Here is a 21,959-nt window from a genome sequence, read left to right as displayed (position 1 = left end):
TCATATCTGTATTGAGGAAAATAGTAGACCAATCAGACAACCTCAGAGAAGGATGAATCCAAATCTTAGGGAGATTGTGAAAGAAGAGCTCCAAAAACTACTCAATGTAAACTTCATTTATCCAATCTCAGATAGCCAATGAGTTTCTCCCTTGGTAATAGTGCCTAAAAAGAATGGTAAATGGAGGGTGTGCATTGATTATAGAGAATTGAACAGAACAACCTTGAAGGATCACTTTCCTTTGCCCTTCATAGATCAGGTATTAGATACACTAGCATGTAAAAAGTACTTTTCATTTTTGGATGGTTTTAGTGGTTATAATCAAATTCAGGTAGCACCTGAAGATCAGGATAAGACAACATTTAATTGTCCATGGGGAAATTTTGCCTAGCGAGTGCTTCCTTTTGGATTATGTAATGCACCTGCAACATTCCCAAGAGCAGTACTAGGAATTTTTTTGATCTAATACATGATTGTGTAGAGGTATATATGGATGATTTTACAGTCTATGGTAACACATTTGAAGAAGCCTTCGAAAATTTGGAAAAATTCCTTCAAAGATGTAAAGTAACAAATCTTTCATTAAGTCATGAAAACTTCTTTATGATGTTTACGGAAGGTATTGTTTTAGGACATCATATTTCAAGGGATGGGATTAAAGTAGACAAATCTAAAGTTGAAGTCATCCCCAAGTTACCTATTCCAAATTGTCAAAAAGATGTTATAAGTTTTCTAAGATTTACAAGATATTACAGAAGGTTCATAGAAAACTTCACTAAAATAATATCTCCACTCTTCAAACTGCTTACAAAAGATTGTGAGTTCAAGTGGAATCCTGATTGCCAACTAGCATTTGAAGCCTTGAAAACAAAAATATCTGAAGCACTTATCTTAAGAGGACCAAACTGTAAACTTCCTTTCCATATTTCTACAGATGCTTCAGATACAGCTCTAGGGGTTGTACTAGGACAAAAAGACTTGATTCCTTATGCCATTTACTACACAAGTAAGAATTTGACTCCCACTGAGTTGAATTATACTGTGACTAAAAAAGAGTTCCTAGCTGTTGTTCATGCAATTAACAAGTTTAGACATTATATAACTGGCTATGAAACTTTTATTCATACTGATCACTCTGCAATTAGATATTTGATGAACAAACCTATTACTAATGGCAGAGTTACAAGATGGCTTTTACTTTTACAAGAATTCAATATTACTGTGTTGGATAGACCTGGGAAACAAAACACAGTTGCTGATTTCTTGTCTAGGATTCAGAATATCAAAGAAGACTCTCTGGTAGAGGATAAATTTCCTGATGAATACTTATTTGCGGTAACTACTCGAAATCCTTGGTTTGCAGACATTGCTAACTATTTGGTTACAGGGAAGTTACCTCCACATTTATTTCCTAAGGAAAAAAGAAAGATTATTCAAGATAGTTCAAGATATTCATGGATTTCTAACGAATTGTATAAAATAGGCCAGACTGTGTGATCAGAAGATGTGTCAGGGAAGATGAAATTCTTGATATTCTTAAAGCCTGTCATGATGAGCCTTGCGGTGGACACTTTGCTGACAAAAGGACAGCTTATTGTCCAACCATTTTCAAAGATACAAAAGAATATGTCAGAAGGTATGACAACTGCCAAAGGGTAGGGAAACCTACTCCCTCAAATGAGATGCCATTACAACCTCAGGTACTTATCGAACCCTTTGAAAAATGGGTTTTATACTTTATTGGACCTATTAATCCTCCATCTAGATAGAAAAAGTATATATTGGTATGTACTGATTATGTCACTAAATGGGTAGAAGCCAAAGCATTATTAGCTGCTAATGAAAATGCAGTAGTTCATTTTCTTTTTGAGGATATTTTTACTCGCTTTGGTGTTCCAAGAGAAATTGTGACAGATCAGGGAGCCCAATTCACATCCAGAATGATGGAGAAGCTTGTGGAAGATTATAAGATCAAGCATAGAAAATCCACTCCTTATCATCCACAAGCAAATGGTCAAGTGGAGTCTACAAACAAGGTGATTGAAGGAATCATTACCAAGACTGTGCATCTACATAGAAGAGACTAGGCAGAGAGGCTTCCTGAAGCCTTGTGGGCCTACAGAACTACATGGAGGAACACAACGGGACACACACCATATGAACTTGTGTATGGAAAGGAAGTTTTGTTCCCCATTGAGTTCCAAGTGAAAACTTTCAAGATGGCAGTTCAGTTGGGAATGAATCTATCAGAAGCTCAGAAGCATAGACTAGAGCAGTTGAATGAACTTGATGAAATCAGACAAGAAGCAGTTCAAAGAACTGATCTAGTTCAGTAGCAGAGAGCTAAGTGGCATGACAAGTACATCAAGGAAAAAAGGTTTCAAGAAGGAGATTGGGCATTGCTATTCGATTCCAAGTTCAAGGATTTTCAAAGAAAATTTCAAACTCATTGGCTTGGGCCATATGAGATTGAAAAAGTTTTCAGCAATGGAGCAGTAAGAATCAAAACTATCGATGAGCACCAGACTCCTTTCCTTGTGAATGGCCATAGATTGAAGGTTTATCAGAAGCCAATTTCAAAGGAGGAGTTTATCAAAATCTTTCAAGATAATTCAGAAATGAGGCTGGTGAAGAAGAATCATTCTTCTCCACCAGCCTAGTCTTTGTTCTTTTCATCATAAAAAAAAAATAAAAAAAAATGTATAAGCTTGAAAACTAATCATTGATTGGCATTCTTATATAGAAAATACAAGGTGAAAATCAGAAGACTCTGACACCGTATATTTCCCCAAAAAAAAATGGTCTCTCATTTCACTCATGGTTTGTCCATTTCATTCCATTCCATTTCATTTCTACAAAGTTCACTCCATCTCACTCCATCAATAAAATTTCTTTCAACATTTCTTTTGTGTCCACTGATCCATGTTTCCATTCATACAATTATTCTCTATTTTTCATCCATTATGTCATACTTTATTTACTATGTTTCATTCCACAGCTGATTTTCAATTCAGCAGCTAATTTCCAATTCCGCAGTTGTTTTCTGATTCTGCAGCTAATTTTGTTACTTTGCAATAACAATTGTACTGTTGGAAGAAAAATAAATAAAATGCAGCTATTTAAGGAGGAACCTCTGAAGACACATCAACTATTAAAGAAGGAATTTCTATGAAGATACATCAGCATCTCAAAGTACCTACAAAGAGCAAGTAGTCAAAGGGTTAGTAAACAGGAAAGGTATGATTCCAAAACTGAAAATAAAATCTATTTCAAATGGCACTATAAAGAGTAATTTACGTTGTTTGAATGATCATTGCTCCTCAAAATGTCATGATTTGATTTGATCGCCACCATAACTTCACCATGCCTTCCTATTCAATCCCTAACGGTCTCATAATCTATTTCTGATTTTCACTTAGACGTAATTGTACAACCTTCTTCCACTTGTTGAAATGGCTAGTGATGGGAACGTAAGCTGGTTGAATACGTCTTTTCCTCACCGAAATTCTCGACTTCTACTCCCATAGCCTTTTCTTATAAACTCAAACTTCTCGGGTTCTACTCAGTCTTGCAAGTTCTGTTTACGAGTAATACTCTGCCTCTATGTAAACTATCTGTACACCGAATTCTATAGCCCTCACACTATTTCTGTCCATAGGAGTCTTCTCACTTCGTAAACCGTTCTTCATTTCGTACTCAATATTTTTCTAGTGCCATACCCATAAGTTTTCTCCACGATCTTCTTCCATTCATGTTCATACAATCATTTTTCTTCCACATAACCACTTTGTTTTCATATGTCTGTCTTCTACAGTGGTGTTTAATCAGTGAAAAAGGCCTAATGGGTCTCATTCTAAGGATAGAGCCCGAAGGAGTCAAATTCATGGAAGGACACCCACAGCTGAAAGAACATTGAAAAAGACTGGTTGGCTGAAGTTCATCAAAAAGTTCAAAGGCCATAACAAGGAGGTTACAAAAACATTTGCAAGAGAATTCAATGGAGTAGAAGTGGAAATTGGGGATGTAAAGCTTTTAGTAACTGAGACTTCTATTGCAGCAGCAACAGAACTGCTGAAGCATGGAGAAAGGTGGTTCAAAAACAAGGACTTTGATGAAAAGGTCTGGAGAGTTATTCTTCTTAACCCAGGTATGGACATATCAATTTTCAAAAAGGGAATTCTTGTATCAACATTAAAAGAGAAGTGGAGTAGTTTACTCTTTATCATTCAGAAATTTATCACTTGTGAGGGTAGATATGGCTCAGTATACATGTATCACATCAGGTTATTAATGAAATTCTTGGAAAATGAGACCATTAATCTCCCTTATTTTCTACTGAATAGTTTAAGAAAAATGTCTACCACTGTCCAAAAGAAGGTAGAAGATATAGATCCCCATCTCTACCATCATGATCTTATAAAAATCTTAGTTGAAAACCACTTGAAAGAAATAGGGGATACATAGGAAAATTTCCTGGTTAGGAACTTCTTCCAAGACCCACCTGAAACACCTGAAGGGAGTTCAGTTAGAAAAAGCAGGAGGAAGAAAGCAACTTTAATTCAAAATACTCCTACTAGTGTGACAAAAGAAACCAGTGAGGAAGAACTGCCTTCTGAAACTCTAACTGCAATTATGAAGCAAACAAAATAGAAAGAAAAGAGGAAAGTTCAAGAAATTTACCAGACTACTAAGCCTTCATTTGAAGAAGAGAAACTTCTTTCTGAAAAATTAATTCATATTAAAGAACAGTCCAGGAAAGCAAAAGAAAAGTGAAAGAAGAAATAGGTCATGGAAAAGGAGAATATAAGCTCACAAGAATTAAGAAGAAGCTATAGGCTTAAAGGTAAGTTGAGGAAAACACAAACAAAAGGAGCTCAATTCATATACTTGGGAGGAGAGACTCCAACCCAAACACCAGAACATACTCGACTTGAGCAAAGTCCACATTATTCACCTTCTCTTCAACTTGACTTTGAAAATAGTCCAAGAAGAGCATCTCCAGAAGTTGATCAATCACAGCAACAAGCTTATGATTTCATTGAATCTTTGGAACAAAAGAATACAACAGCAGAACAGGGTACATCATCTAACCAGCTAGGTACATCTTAGGAAACACCGATTCATTCATTGAAGCAAGACATCTATGAATTAGAAGTCTTAAACAGACATATCCAAAGTGAGAATGAAACACTTAAGGAGCAGAAGAAATTGGATAAAATCATCCATGACAATACCATTCTGCACTTAGGATTATGGCAAAGGAAAAACATAAAGTTGAAAAAGAAGAATAAAAAATTAAATAGGTCCCTCATCAACCTCAAATAGAGATGCCTTATGAGGAAACCTAGAATGATTGTAGCAGCAAAGAAGAAGAAAAAGAGGTTAGATGTCCTAGTAGAGGTTTCATAATAGATGCAATGAAAGAGGATTGTTACAATTTTGGTGTTGCATGAGGACATGCAACAAATTCACAGTGGGGGTATGTTGAGCCCTAAAGCTACCTCTTTTCCAAGCATTTTCTTAACCCTTTTTCCTTTGTTTTCCTATATTAGTCCATCTTAAGTCATCAAAAATCGTTGCATGTTGATCTCAAGAGTGTATCTTAAGTGATTTTCAAATTATGTCATTATGTATGTTGTTTGAATTAGGTTTTGTTATTCAACCATGGAATGTAACCAGTTTACGCAGCTAACTTGCAATTCTGCAGCCACTTTGATACTCCTACAGGTTACAGGTGTCCAGTAGAGGAATGAGCCACATGGGCAGCTCAGGAAATTTTGACACATGGACAGGGTCTTATCCAATTGGTCAGATTCAGAAGGAAAGGCCTCGGTCAAAGGGGAGTCAACAGAGGTGTTCTATGCCATTTAGAACTTTGTTTCTACACGTAGGAGGAGTCTAAAACTGTTCCTGAACTTGTGGAATCGTTTTTCCACCTGCATGCCACCTGTGTAACTAAATCCAACATCCACCACACATAGATTTACTTCCTGTAGCAACCGGGAGGTTGAACCTACGGCTACATGTTCTGTTTACGTGTCCAGCACTGAAGAATTTCCTCTTATAATAGTTAGCAATTTCTTCTATAAATTCTAGCGATTTGTAACACAGACTAGTGAATATTGTTAATGTTATTTGCATAGTGTAATTCCGCTTTGTAGACGAGACATATCAAACTCTGTTTTAATAATACAAGACTCTGTTTTCACATGGCTATTTGAGTGCATTGAAGTAAGCTTTGCGTGTTAAACTGAAGTTGTACAGAGGGCCCCTGTGTAGCTGAGGTTCTTTCTTTTCATTCTGTACATTTTCGTTTATGTTTCTTTCCATTTCAGCTGTATATTGATTGCGTTTATTTATGTTTCTAATCGTTCTAACCTTGTACACGTTTTGCAGCTTATCACTAAATTAATAGATGCATTGCATTTCAGAGTAGCAGTAGGTATTGAATTAATTTATGCTCGAGCTTATTTGTAGATTTTTAACTTGCATTTTTGCGACTAACTCCTTCTGCTGTACTTTAGTTTTCAATTCAAAGTTGTTTATGCTTTTTGCTCATTAGGATACTCATTACATAAATTCATGTCTCATTGAGTCTTTCTAGTTCCTTAAGAACGAAATTGGGGATATGTGAAGTTATGAATGAGATTTGATTTATTTGCTGCTTAGTTTGCTTAGTAGGACACTGATTACATAAGTTCATGTCTCAGTGAGTCTTTCTAGTTCCTTAAGAATGAAATTGGTGATATGTGAAGTTATGAATGGGATTTGATTGTTTACTTTCCTTTCTACTTATTGTAGTATTTTGCTCTCTCATTATTACATGATGATGTTTTGAAAGCCAACATTGGCGGAATGTTATGATTATGAATGAGATAACTTGCTTTCCATTAGTATAGCATTAGATAGTTTAGTGTCACTTTCTCATCCCATATAAATGATGTTTTTAAAGCCAACATTGGTGGAATGTTATGATTATGAATGAGATGGTTGGCTAGTTTAAAAGCAGTTTTCAAGTTTCTTGCCTTTAATTTCAGTTGCAGTAGTTTATTAGAATTTAAATTTGCAGTTAGAATGGACAACAGAGGTAGCAGTTTCATTTCTAGTACTTCATTTTTAGTTTGACTTATGTAGTTGCACATTCACTTTCTTATTCAAGTTCTGACTTTATAGACAATAGTTTAAGAGTCTTTTGAGCTCATACTTTTGGGGAAATATTACAACAAGGAAGAGAATTAGCTTTGTCTTCATCTTCTTAACAATTGCACATCCAAATTTGATCTAAAAGAACTTTTAAACTCTCATTCTTGGAATAAATTAGGATTTCAATTGCATTATAGCACTTTAGGAGATTAACAGAACAAAAACCCCAAAACAACATAAAATTGAAAATAGTGAGGTAAGACAAGGGTTACCTAGCACATATGGTGCACTACACATCATCAGTCTACGACTCCCAGATTGATAATTCATGTAGCAATTTAGGACACTAAATTGACTAAACAACAACTTTATATTCGATACAAATATTTCATAACATGTTTGAGACACAAAATAATAAAAGATAGTGATTTTTAGGGAAATGAATTAGCAATCATTTGAAATCGCTACTATAGTAAGGGGAAATGTCATTTAACATTAGAATTCCTTTGAGATAAAAAACCAATGACTTCAAGCGAGCTGTAGAAGTCAAGGAATAGAAACTAACACTTTGTACCTCTGCATAGATTACACTAATTAATTAGCCATCATTTACAATATATCCGAATCCCACATAAGTAATTTCATTATAAGTTTTGCACAAGGAAAATCTCCCACTAGTATTATGTTTACAGATTTGTTAAAAAACCTAAAGTTTCCAACCTTCAAATGTTAACCTCTAATAACATTCTCTTGCTATATAATAACATGGAATGCATACACACATGCAAAACATTGCAACGAATTTTTTATGTTTCTTGCTCAACACATCCATTCTCCCACAACAGTTATTATTACTCATCTCAAAACTATTACACATTTCATGCTCCATAATCAGAAATTAAACATGCGAAAGCTAACTGCCATCACATCCATTTACTCTGCAGTTTCCCACTGTTTTAATATCACTGCTATACATGTCATAAGAAAGAGGAATTTAACATATAAAATAAGTTCAAACTACCTGATCATGATAATAAACTAAGACACTATCAATAATAAATGTGAATAGAAAATCAGTAAAGGTGAACTGGTTTAAAAGCTAGGAGTATGGTAGAGCTTTTGTATTTTTGCATTACTTCTACCAAACATGAATTAATAGAGACACCTTTTAGACACTATTGAAGCTGAGAATGTGATTTTATGCAACTGCAACTTCGAAGATAACAATTTATGTAAGGCAACAAAATATTGCACAATACTCCAAGCTTTTAAACACAATTTGCAAAGAGAAAACATTACATGACCCACTATTCAAATTATGTAGTTGATTAGAAAAGGATCATGTCAATATGAGAAAATAACATCTTTCCTTTCTCCACAAATGATTTCAAATGCTTGTCAACTCCTTTCCCTATAAATCACCACTTGTTACATTTTTGTGTCTGACATATGTCATGAAATATTTGTATTGGACATAAAGTTGACATCCATATATTTTTATCATCCCAATGTCTATCCTATGATTAGTATCTAATTCACAAATGTAATAATAAAGAACGCATGTGTGAAAGAAATTTTCCAATAGGAAATTTATGTGCAAGACCACAACATTGCAAATGAAGTATTCTGCAAAGAGAAAATATTACACATTCTGCTAGTCGACAAGGATTATCAAGATGAAATGAGTTATTTGTATCACTTCAAATAAGTTTTTTCATCATTATACTAGCTATTTCAAATGCTTGTAGACTCATTTCCCTATAAATCACCACTCACTACTATTTTGTGTCTAAAACACATTACGGATGTAAAGCTACCATCTTGATTTATTTATCATCCCTATGTATGTCCATTGATTAATGGAAAATAAAGATATGGGTAAATACCAATCCTCTCAGCATTCAATTCACCGACTATGCACTTACACACATCTTTAAATAATGCATCGACGCATAGATGGAATGAGAGATGTCAACTTCAAGAATTCATATCTCTCTAACGACAACTCAGATTCGGACAATTTTCGATGCATTGGAATCATCTCTTTGAGCACTATTGATCCGGATTTAAGCAGGAACGCAATAGATTACAGAGATAACCATAAATACAGAGATGCGATAACCATAAAAACAGAGATGCAGCGGAAATAATACTTCATTTCATTAATGGAGAATACTGAAATATGCTTACAAATAGAAATAACCCAGCTAGGGCGATGGTAGCTTATCTCTGAGAAGAGATGTGTTGGCTACATGCCTCTGAACTGTTTCGAACTATGTTACAATGAGGCTCGAGGGCCTATTTATTGTTGAGAAACAATGGAAAACCCTTCACATCCCGAAACCTAACCCTAGAAGATGAAACGCCAAATTGTGGGCCCCATTTGGGTAAATTGGTACATCAATTTCCCGGGGTCGTAACTTTGGCATACGATCTCCGTTTGACGCGTACGATAGCTCGTTAGAAAGATCTATCCGAGTACTACCACTTTGGGAGGCAACATGGGTCCATGGACCCATGTTTCCCCAGATTCCCAAAAAAAAACGTCGTTTAGGGCCTCAAAACGGCTCCGGAAGTTCAGGACCCGAAAAACTGCTAAAAATAGTAAACTATGCTACAATTTAGGAAATTGAAAAGACTGAAAGAGACAGTTGTGGGGGTCCAAATGGGATAGGTGGTTTGCCACCAACATCCACCTGGATCAACTATCATCCTCATCCATCACATTCCATGAACCCATCATGGGTTTTCCCCAAAAACATGATGGGTGCCAAAACCCCACACTTGGGTTACAAGCCCACAAGATTCCCATGTGGCACTTTGTCCTCCAAACCCTAAATCCTAAGGCTTGGAGTACCTCCCAAGCTACACAATTCAACATTTCCTCTTGTAGATATTTTATTGTGTGGAGGACAAAGTATGTGTGGGAGAACAGGGGTACTTTTCATAGGCGAGGGTGCTATGACACTTACTTTTTAATGTTACTGCTCTACTCAATGGTGCCAGACTTGATGCAGTTACAGGTCCTTTGCAAAGGCCGGGCAGGTTGAAAAAATCTTGAACTAATATTATTAGTTTTCCTTATTTAGAGTGTTTACTCTGCAGAGGATGAAGTATGTGCAGGAGAATGGGGTCCTTTGCATAGGCTGGGGTGCTTTGACAATGGCGCTATCACTTAAAGCAGGGCTTTTATTGTGCGGTTGACAGAGTGATTTCAGATCTTAGATGTCAATTCATGACTTAGATGCCTTATCTCCTTTGACACATTATATGTAGGCTTGTTAGTTGTGAAAGAAATATGTTGATGTTCATCTTGTATGGTTAGCAGATAAGAGAATAGATAAATTTTCAATGATTGGCCAAAGTTGCGTGGGAATATTCAAACTAAAATCAAACTTTTTTAATGAAAACTAAGTGCATTAGTGATTTCACATTTGTCAATTGAACATGTATTATGCAATGTTAAATAAACTATGTTTTCAATTCGTGTGAGGAAGAAATGTTGTATAGCAAAATGAATATGTGAACCATACTACAAGTGAGTCAATTGAGTAGCAATTTGTGTCATGAAAAGTTGTGTATGTGTGAAAAACTAAACAATGTATTAACACTCCCATGTTTCTTTGTGTGAAGCTTTTATTGTATGGAGGATAGAGTATGTGCTAGAGAATAGGGGTGCAAATACAAAATTAATTTTAAACTCTTTTCTATATAAAACTTTTACATATTTAGTTGTACAGAATAATAGTTTCATAGAGTTATGAATATGTGCGGAATGAAGGATGTGTCGAGAACGGAGTATGTGTGAGAGAACAGGGGTCAGAATATGGATCTAAGGAAGATTTTTTCATTGTGTAGAATGAAGGTCGTACAAACGACAGGTTGTGTGCAGGAGAACGAGGATGCAGACAAGATTGTATTATTTTCCATTAAAAACACTTTTCCTTTAATTTTTTTTTACAGATTTGGTTGTGTGAGAGAGCAGTTGCATACAACTGTGAATCTGTGTGAAATAATGTGCAGAGGATGGGGTATGTGTGGGAGAATGGGGTTGTAGAGATTAGTTTATTCCACAAAGACATAATTAATTTTAAACTATTTCCATTTAAAACTTTTACAGATCTAGTTGTTGGGAAGAGTTATAATACGTGTGGAAATGTTGAAACGTTGATACATTGTGTGGTTAATTAATTTGGTTGTCAAGTAGGTCGAATTAATAAGTGTCACTTCAAGTGAGATGTTGAGTGATTCTATGTGTATAAATACAATGCATATTGAGGTCATTTAGAGCATCCAAGTTTGGGCAATACATCTCATAGAGAGCTCTGAAATTTCATGGAGGAAGCCGCATCTAGATTAAGGAGGTTGAGGATATTTTGGGACAACGTGGTAAATCTACCTAAACAGCGTGGGAGAAGCTTGTGGTTGAAGGCCAAGTTGATGTAGGTGTAGTGGATGTGTTTTGGGTTAAAACATGGTTGTTTCAAATGTCTTTTAGGGCCAGATTATAGGGTTGTTTGGGCCGAGTAGTTAAGGAGCAAGATGTTGCTATTTTGGGTATGTTTGGTGGAGTTTTGGAGGGGGCTGAAGGCCTACAACAACTGTTGTGCTAGGCCGCCTGCCATAACCAAAAACTGGGCCATCTCTAGTGCTGCATTTGGGGTTAAACAAGGCAGACAAGGGAAATGTAGGAGTGGACGAACCTTCCCTTGGTGAACCGCAACCTTAGAAAGCTTGCATTGCTGACTATGTGTTGGGTGGAGGGCAGTGTGGTGTGCCCTAACCAGCGATGCAGTGACAAGAAGTGCAACAAGAGGACAAAATTTTTTTGGAGAGGTGTATTGGGTCAAGTGTGTGACTGAATTGGATTGTGATTGTAGTAGCCTATTGGTGCCATGCAGATGACATTTCGTGGTGGTGAAATGTCATCCTAGGAGCAAAATCAACAGTGATTGGATTGGGTGTCATAGAGCTGGTTGGAGGGTAGCTTGTTGGCTACCCAAAGTAGCCTTAGATGAGCTATCTTGAAGGATGAAGAGCAATTGAAGGTTGGGTGAAGGACAGTGTCTAAGAACAACACTTTGATGGACTAAAGTTGTTGCTAGAGTGGTAGATTGGAGCTCAGTAATTGGCTAAACTAGAGAGCAGTTGATGAGCTCGTGTTCATTGTAGAAGATGTGACTTGGTACAGTTATAGGAGGTAGCCCTCTTGGAGTCTCGATGTGTAGTGGCCTTGATGGACTAAGGCACTACTAGTGAGCAGTACACAAGCGGAGGACTGACAGGACAAGATACGACATAGAAGTTGCACAAGGAAGTTCTTCATTGTATATTGTAACCATAGAATGTTGTACTTATCATATTTGGATTAATATAACAAATATTGGTGATTGTACATTTTTGTACAATTTTATTTAAAACTGTGTATGTTGTGAATACGTGATTTACTACTTTATATTTCCACTGTGCAAAGTAGTATTATGGTTGAGATTCTTAGTTTAGTAACATTATTGATTTTAAGACTCTAACGTAGATCCAAGGTCGTGGAAATTCAACATGGTATCAAAGGGTGTTTGAGCTACTTTGAAATTAATTAAATCACAATTGTGTGTAGAAAAGTACAATGAGACGGAGTTTGTCACATTTTAGAGTGAAGGGTTCACTACAATGTCAAATTTGCAAGCAGGTATCTAATATGAGGACAAGTTGGAGGGGTTGTCAAACTATAGTCCATGTGATCTAAATTTAAATAGGAACGCAACAAATTATAGATATAACCATAAATACAAAGATGCAGTAGAAATAACACTTCCTTTCATTAATATCAAATAATGAAATATGCTTAGAAACATAATGGAAATGAGACTAGCTCGGGCGATGGTAGCTTAACTCTACGAAGAGATGTGGCAGCTACATGCCTCTGAACTGAGTTACAAAGAGTCTCAAGGGAATTTTTATTATTTAACAATAAGATAAAACCCTAAACAGCCAGAACCCTAACCAGAGGAGATGTAACACCAAGAGTTTATGGGCCCCGTTGGAGTTAGTTGGGCAACCAACTTCCCAGGGTTGTAACTTGGTCATATTATCTTCGTTTGACGTGCATGATACCTAGTTGGAAAGATCCCTCCAAGGAATACAACTAAAAATGCAATTTCAAGGAAATTTCCCAATTTAATATTTGCAAAAAAATGTCATTTAGGGCCTCAAAACGGCTCTAGAAGTTGAGGACCCAAAAAACTGTCAAAAATAGTAAATTGTGCTACAATTAAGGAAACTGGAAAAAAATGATAGAACAATGGTGAGGGTCCAAGTGGAATAGGTGGGTGGCCACCAATATCCACCTAGATTATTCATCCCCCTTAGGAAGCAATGGTCTCCATTCCGTTGAGTTCCGCCATGAGATGAGGAAACTTTTGCTGAACTTGGTCCCTAGTGAGCCATTTTCCTTGGTGCAAGAGTTGGCCGACTTTGACAACTTGATACAGTTGAATCTTTCACTGGTGAGTTTTCTTGATCTGCGTGTCCATGATCTGATCAGTTGCAGCTTGTTCCATGTAGTATGGATTTAACTCTGTTGGTGTGAGCTATTCTACAATGTCGGATGTGTCCAATAATGGTGGAAAGTATGGCTGAAGGTGATCCACATTAAACACTGGGTGCAGGCCAAGGAATGGGGGAATGCTGAGCTCAAAAGAATTATCTCCCATAACCTTGGTGATGGTGTATGGCCCATATTGAAGTGGGCGAATCTTGTGATGGGGCCCAACGAGGCGCTTCTTCTACAAATGTAGCCAAACTTTGTCGCCCACCTGAAACTTGTGTGGCACCCGATGCTGATCATGTCGCTGCTTGTACTTAGCATTGGCTTTGTCCAATATTTCATGGACTTATTGGTGGGTGTGTTGAATGTGCTAAATGAAGCTATTTTCCTTGTCGAGTTTGGACTGGACATGAGCCGAATCTGCCTGAGTCGCTGCAAATGGTATGGCCACATCGATGGGACATATTGGCTGGAATCCAAAGCCCACCTGAAAAGGGTTGTGGCCAGTCAAGCTGTGGAGAGCCCGATTTTATATGTGATGGACATAGGGGAGTCTCTCATCCCATGTGCATGGATTCTTTGAGTTGTACATGCACAAAATGTGTATGATCATCCTGTTGACAACCTTTGCCTGGCCATCCATTTGGGGATGGAAAGTTGTGGACTTAGTGAGCTTGGTGTCCATTATTGACCAGAGACTAGACCAAAATGGACTGAGGAACATGTTGTCCTGATCTTAGAAGATAGACTATGGGATCCCAAAGTGTACCCGCACTCATTCAAAGAAGAGTTTAGCAGCGGCTTCTGTTGTGATACTCTTCTTGCAGGCCACCATAATGGCCATCTTCAATAATCTATTGATGACCACAAAAACATAGTTGTTTCCATGCTTAGTAGAAGGAAGGCCTGACATGTAATCCATGGAGATGGATTCCCAAGGTCGACTACGGGTATGCATCAGAGTATAAAGACCTTTCTTCTTGATGGTTAGTTTGGAAATGGTGCAGGTAGTGTAGGATCTAATGTACTTCACGACATCCTATCGAAGATTCGAGCAATAGAGATACTTATGTAGTACTACCACCATTTTCTCAACCCCAAAATTCCCAATGGCCTGACTGTAGTGCGCTTCCCAATCATCTTTGCACGCTCGCTTGAAGGAACACAAAGGTATCCCAGATGGCATAAAAAAGCATCCTGGAGATGAAAATATGGAACTTGCTAAACCTCCAAGAGCGTATGGTATGTGTGGTTGAATTCTAGGTCACTTTTGTAGAGAAGTGGCCAATCAGAGGTCTCATGCCCATAAGAGTTGAGAACAATGGTTAACGCCATGATCGATGGTCAGCTGAGGCAGTCTGCAACATTATTTGTGATACCCTTCTTGTACTTGATATTCAAATGGAACTGTTGCAGGTATGTGGAACACTTCTAATGGTGATCATTATGTAACTTCCCTTGCATCTGTATTAACTGAAGGGGTCTGTGGTTTGTGTGGATGACCGTTTCCTTCCCTAAAATGTAATGCTTCAATTGTCGGTAGACATGCACAATGGAATACATCTCTTTGTCATAAGTGGGTGTCTCACTATGATATGCCACTGGATGTCCTTGTTGAGTAAGGAATGCCCCAATGGCATAGTCAGAGGCATCTGTCTCAATCTCAAATGGTTGTTGAAAGTCTGGTAATGTGAGTACTGGTGCAGAGCAGAGGTGATGTTTCAACTCTGCAAATGCCTTCTGTTGAGATCCAGACTAAAATAATTTTGCTTTCACTCCTCTGATGACTTGACTCAAGGGCAAAGTGATATGAGAGAACCCTAACATAAACCTATGGTAGAAATTGGCAAGATCCAGAAAGTTGCGGAGCTCTGTTAGAGTGGTTGGGGTTGGCCAATCCCAAATGACTTGGATCTTGGTTGGATCCACATGCACCCCCTGTTCATCAATAATGTATCCCATATACTGAATCTGGGTCATACGAAAAGTGTATTTCTCCAAATTGTCACACAACTTGTGTTGCCGTAGTGTTTGGAGAACCTGTCAGATTTGGTGGAGGTGATCTTCCTAACTCTGGCTAAAGATCAGGATGTCATCTAAGTATAGCAATAAAAATTAGTTGGTGAATGGCCTCAAGATGTCATCCATTAGCCTCATGAAGGTTGCAGGAGCATTCGTCAACCCAAAAAGAATAACCAACCATTCAAAAAGGCCCTCCTTGGCTTTGAACCTGGAAGTCTTCCACACATCAGAGGGTTTGATTGGTACTTGGTGATATTCGGACTTCAAGTCAATCTTGCTGAAATACTTTCCCTCCTTGAGTTGGTTTAGAAGGTCATCAATCCATGGGATCAGGTACCTATTCCAGACATTGATCTTGTTCAGCGCCTGATAGTTAATCTAGAGTCTCCAAGTCACATCCTTCTTTTGTACCAACATGATCGGGCTCCCACAGGGCAATGAACTCGGCTGAATGTGACCTTTCAACAGTAGCTCCTGAACTTGCCTCTTGATTTCATCGTTCTCCAAAATGGAGCGCCGATAGATTGGTCCATTGGGTAACAACACACTTGGGGTCAAATCGATGGAGTGTTTGACATGACAGTGTAGAGGCACCCTAGTGGGGGAGGTGAATATGTCCTCCTACTCCTCCACGACCTTGTCCAAATATTGTTGTTGTGTATAGGGGCATTGTCTGGAGGTTGTAACTACCGTCTTCTTCTTTCCTTGAGGGTGTATCATCAGGAAAACAAATTTTTTGGTTTTGGAAATGAGCTTACTGCATTGATTTGTAGTAACTAGAGAGATGGCGGTAGGGGGTGCTACCTCCGATATCTTGTACGACTTATTTCTCAATGTAACAATAAGAGTGCAAGGCCTTGACTCATACACAACATGTCGATTCCACAAGTATGGTTGGCCTAATAATACATCACAAACATCAAGGGAAGAAACGTCACATAATACCTCATCCATGAAGGGCTTGATGCTGTATGGAAGGTGACATTGTTGGCTCACGCGCAGATCCTTTCCTTGGTGAAGCCACCCAATGGTGTATGGTTGTGGGTGTGCTGTGGTAGGTAAGCCTAGTTGCTTCGTGACCTCTTCTGCAATGAGGTTCTTTTGGCTCCCATTGTCGACAATGAGCTGTAGCTGGGAACCCTTTACCCATATCTGGGAGTGGAAGAGATGCTCCTCCTCCTCTAGATCTTTAGGTTCCTCCTTCTGCATCTTTGTGGTGGTGATGGTGGCGTTTGGTTTTGCATCAATAATATTCTTCCCTTTTTCATTCCCCTTGTCGGGTTCTGACTCAGAGTCAGAACATGCATCAGATTTTGAAGCCTTCAATTCGGAACTCACACCACTTTCCCGTGTCCTTCTTCGGTTTCATAGTGTTTTCCATTGCTTGTGGCCTTAGCAAGTTGTCTTGGGCCGCCCCACATTGGCTTTGTCCGTTTTTCTATGGTTTGGGGGCAGCTTTCCCTTACTTAGGATTCTCAGATCCAAATTTTGGCTTCTTCTATTTAAAATTCTGCTCGATCTTGACGACGTATCAGTATGTCGTGCCAAGCAAGGAGATGTCCAAGCACTCCATCTTGTCTTGGATGTATCTATGTTGGCAACCGCGATACTTGAGTACCAAATGTTTCTCAGAATCCTTGATACCCAACTTCATGCGAAGGGTATGAAAAACATTGGTAAACTCCGGCACATCTTGGTCCCTTACCTGCCGTAGCGTGGTCCACTTTATGTATTTGTCCTCGTAGCTCCCGACAAGGTAGTACTGCTCCTTGATGGTGTCCTGGAATGAATTCCAAGTGGGAGCGGCTGAAAACAGTGAGGTTGTACTTTCATCCTTCTGCTCACAATAGGTTTCCCACCAGTCCTTGACGTGGGGAGCAACTTTGAGAAGAGAAAAGGTAATCTTTTCCTGGCTGGAAAATTCATGAACAGAAAAATATCCTTCTAGCAGATTCAACCATTTATCTACAACATCTGCATCTATTTGGCCCTCAAATATGGGAATGTCAAAGTTTACTTGCACCTTAAAAGGTTTGGAGCCTCTAGAGTGGCTGTTGGATGTGGATGCCCTGTCAATGGGCAACCGTTGAGGGATGTTGGCAAAGTTATCCATCATCACGTTCCTTTGTTTCTCAAGGGCCTCCTTGAGAAATATTTTGATTAGATCTCCTGCTCCCTCGTCTTTATTTTCTTCCCCCATGGGAGGCCGTTGGGATTTACGAGGCTGGTCTTGCAAAGGTTTGACCAGTTCGAGCTTTAACTCCTTATATCCCAACCTCATTGAGGACATGTAAAGAAAAATAAAGAAAGAGCAGAACATTCTGATACCACTTATACGAATTAAAATAGGAACACAAAAAATTATTGATATAACCATAAATAGAGAGATAAAACATAAATAACACTTCCTTTCATTAATATCAAATAACGAAATATGCTTAGAAACATAATGGAAATGAGACTAGCACGGGCGATGGTAGCTTATCTCTGAGAAGAGATGTGGCAACTACATGCCCCTGAACTGAGTTGCAATGAGGCTCAAGGGCCTTTTTATTATTGAACGATAAGAAAAAAACCATAAACAACCAAAACCCTAACCCAAGGAGATGTAACACCAAGAGTTTGTGGGCCCAGTGGGTGTTAGTTGGGAAGCCAACTTCCCAGGGTTGTACCTTGGTCATATTATCTTTGTTTGATGTGCATGATACCTCGTTCGAAAGATATCTCTGAGGACTACAACTGAAAAGACAATTTGAATGAAATCTCCCAGAGGAATATTTCCAAAAACACATCGTTTAAGGCCTCAAAACAGCTTCGGAAGTTTAGGACCCGAAACACTGCCAAAAATAGTAAATTGTGCTACAATTAAGGAAATTGAAAAAAAACTGACAGAACAATGGTGAGGGTCGAAGTGGAATAGGTGAGTGGTCAACAATATCCACCTGGATCACCATGGAAGGAAATGATCAAGTTGATATTTCAGGTCAACATGATCTGATATTTTGTCGAAAAATAGATCAAGAAGCCAACTGACCATAAGGAGCTGGAAATATGGGAAGATTTGGATGCGAGCATGAGATTGATCATCCTTGATTGTGTGAGGGATGCTCTAATACCTCATTTGTTTGGGAAGAACACCGCACATGAGATGTGGGTGTCTCTTCAGAATTTGTTCCAGAATAAGAAACAAAATCAGGTATTAGTATTGGAGGATAAGTTGAAGTCCACCAAGATGTTAAAGGGTGAAAGCATGACCTCATATTTGACGATATTGTCTTAGGTCAAAGATGAGATTGCTGCCATCGGTGTGACTGTCATAGATGGAGATATGGTAAGGATTGCCTTAAAAGGGTTCACTGAGGAATGGAAGCCTGTCATCAAAGGAATTGTTGCCAGGGAGAATATGCTAGACTGGGATAGGCTATGGGATGACTTCATTCAGGAAGAGTTGTGAGACGAGGATATTCAGCCGAAGTAGAAAGCTTCAGATGATGACATGGCACTTGAATCATGAATGAAGGGTTATTAGAAGAATGACTTGAGTAAAGTAAAGTGTTTCAACTGTGGTGAGATGGGTCATTTTTCGTCGAGATGTTCGAAGAAGAAGAAGGGAGATGATGAGAAAAGAAAAGGGAAGCAGATCACCCTTATTGCCAATAAAGTAGAGATGGATGAACTCGCTAGAAGATTGGAAGAATAAGAGGAGGATTTTGCTATGATTTCTCATTTCTTGTAGAGTACTATCAAAGAGGATGGATGGTACATGGAAAGTGGTGCAACGAAGCATATGACAGGGTCATAGGATATTTTTGAGACTCTAGTTGGATGGGACTCAAAGTTGCACATGGTGTTGGGAGACAAGAGTCAGTTGGAGATACAAGGATCGAGTGTTGTGCCACTAAGAATGGAGACAAGATGTATGATGTGGGTCTAGGATGTACTATTTGTACCAAGACTCAAATATAATGTGATCTCTAACTTGATGATGGAGAAGAAGGGGTTTTAGGTCTTGTTCTAGGATGGAAAGGCAATACTCAAGCTCAAAGGCTCTAAGTTTGATGGGATTGTACTCGAAGTTAGAGAGCATGGTCTCTACAGGTTGACTGCCAAGCCTCAGGATCATGGAAAGAAATAGGGACAGGTGCAGGTTCTAGAGAAGTAGGAGAAAGTTCAGGTTTAGGTGCAATTGCAAGCTTCATAAGAGAAAGTTTTGTTTAAAACTGTGTATATTGTGCATATGTGATTTACTGCTTTATATTTCCACTGTGCAAGGCTATTTTATGGTTGAGATTCTTGGTTTGGTAGCATAAGTGATTTTAAGACTCTAAACTAGTCCCAAGGTCGTGGAAATTCAATAGGAAACATAACAAGATTAATTGGATATTTGTTCAACCCTCCCACCCCTCAACGTATGAAAAGGACTTGCAACCGCATAATTGAGCATAACACTATCATGACAGTGTCAGTGAAAACACTCACCAACGGAATGACCACTCACAAAATTAGTTTTATTTTAATTTTAAAATGAATTGTCACAATACCCTCCACCAAGGGAATTATGTCCCATCAAATCTCCTTTAGCCAATAAAAAATTAGAAAAAATATTTGTTAAAAATTAGAAAATTATTTTTTAATTTATGCAAAAATAGAAATATTAAACATTTTCCTGAACCTTTGGTTAAAATTGCAAAAACACAGACAAATAATGCAAAGTCAACACACTTGAGTGTGAGGTGAATGCTACAATCCCTAGCAAAGTAGTGACTAATAAACAAAACAAGTAATATGCATTGGTAAGTTCCTTTGTGAAGTTCAAAATTAATAGTATTCAGGAAATCTAGGAAAAATACTTTCAATACTATATTTAATTTAAAAGTTCTTAAAATATTTAATAATCCTATGATGTCCAATATTTGTTCACTCAACTTTGTACATAATTGCAAGTTCAAAAAATTCAAAGTTTGGAGTTTCGCCATTCTTTTTGGAAACTATTTAACTTATTTGTCCATTATATTCTTTTAATGTTGTGTTCATACTTCTATAATCCAAATATAAAAAACATGCATCCAATCAATTACTTTTCTTGAATATTTTAAATGAAACCGTTTGGATAGATTGATTATAGTGAGCAATCATATATAAAGTACTCAATAGGTTTGGTGCTCAATGATCACTTGTGGGTCATCTCAAGTGAAGGTTTTTCCTCATTCTCTTATGGGTGAATTTTGTATGCATTATGGATAGAACTTTGGTTTTGAGATCTTTCCATTAGAAGTTAAAAAACCTTTCTTGATACAAATTATTTAGATATAGGCCCTCTCATGGACGTTGCACTAAGAGATGTCATATGAACCAATGACTAACAACCTCTAATTGAATTGTACCAATGACCCATAATATTATATTAATATATGATATTAACTTTCTATTTCCTCATATTTCATTTAATTTAATAATAAAATGATATTTTAGAATCTACTATATCACATTCTCCCGCTATAAACCCATCCACATTTACCTTTAATAAAAAACCTATTAAAACAAAATTTTCAATTTTTAATAACATAACCCATGATTCACTTTGGCTTTCCCTTTTCTCATTTTAAATATATTATAACAAAAATAATAATTTAATTTTAAAATTCCAATCAACCAAACCAAACCCAACACCAAATTAATAAATTAATAAATTAGACCAAATTAGTAAAGATATTATCCGTTACCGTATCTTAACTTGACATTACATTATACATTACGAATGAAAAGTTACTCTTCCTCGCTCCCGTCATAGTCACATTTCCTATTTCTTCCGTCAAACTTACACCTCATCGTTTGTCCACCTCGTCATGGCATTTCCTATCTCCCCGGGTCAAACTCATATCTCATCCCTTTTCAATATATACTTCGATATTCTGTCAATTTTGCCAACGCAATGACAATGCTCTAACTCCAATCCACCAACGCAAAAATTTGAATGGGCACTCCAACCCTTAATCCACCAACCGAAAATTTGCATGCGCACTCTAACCTACCGAATAGAACTGTAGGCCTGCATTCTAGAGAGTTGATTTGGTCACTATATTGCAATGTTGTATGCACAAAATCAAACCTAATTTTACTGTAAACGGATTTTCCTTCCCAATCTGTTCTGATCATTGATAAACATTTGGTAGAAATTTGCATATGAGTCGAGTCGAGCTTAACGTAACGTTTAAAAATTTATTGCGCAAAAGATTTACAATTTCTACGT

General features: G+C 37.6%; 1 protein-coding gene across 1 annotated transcript in view; it reads left to right on the top strand.

Moving 5' to 3' along the window:
• LOC149167426 (vacuolar protein sorting-associated protein 60.2-like) overlaps positions 1-19,163 on the top strand; it is an 82,551-nt gene extending 63,388 nt beyond the window's left edge. The window contains exon 4 of the mRNA XM_089430479.1: positions 18,990-19,163. Coding sequence (XP_089286605.1) covers positions 18,990-19,163 — 174 coding nt within the window. The remainder of the gene's footprint in view (positions 1-18,989) is intronic.
• The last annotated feature ends 2,796 nt before the right edge of the window (positions 19,164-21,959 follow it).

Source organism: Pinus tabuliformis, chromosome 5_1, assembly GCF_031772625.1.
Source record: "Pinus tabuliformis cultivar Carrire ecotype Pingquan chromosome 5_1, CPIR1, whole genome shotgun sequence".
Classification (NCBI taxonomy): Eukaryota; Viridiplantae; Streptophyta; class Pinopsida; order Pinales; family Pinaceae; genus Pinus; species Pinus tabuliformis.
Note: the sequence above shows the minus strand (reverse complement) of the source record. Positions and strands in the feature narration are given on the sequence as shown.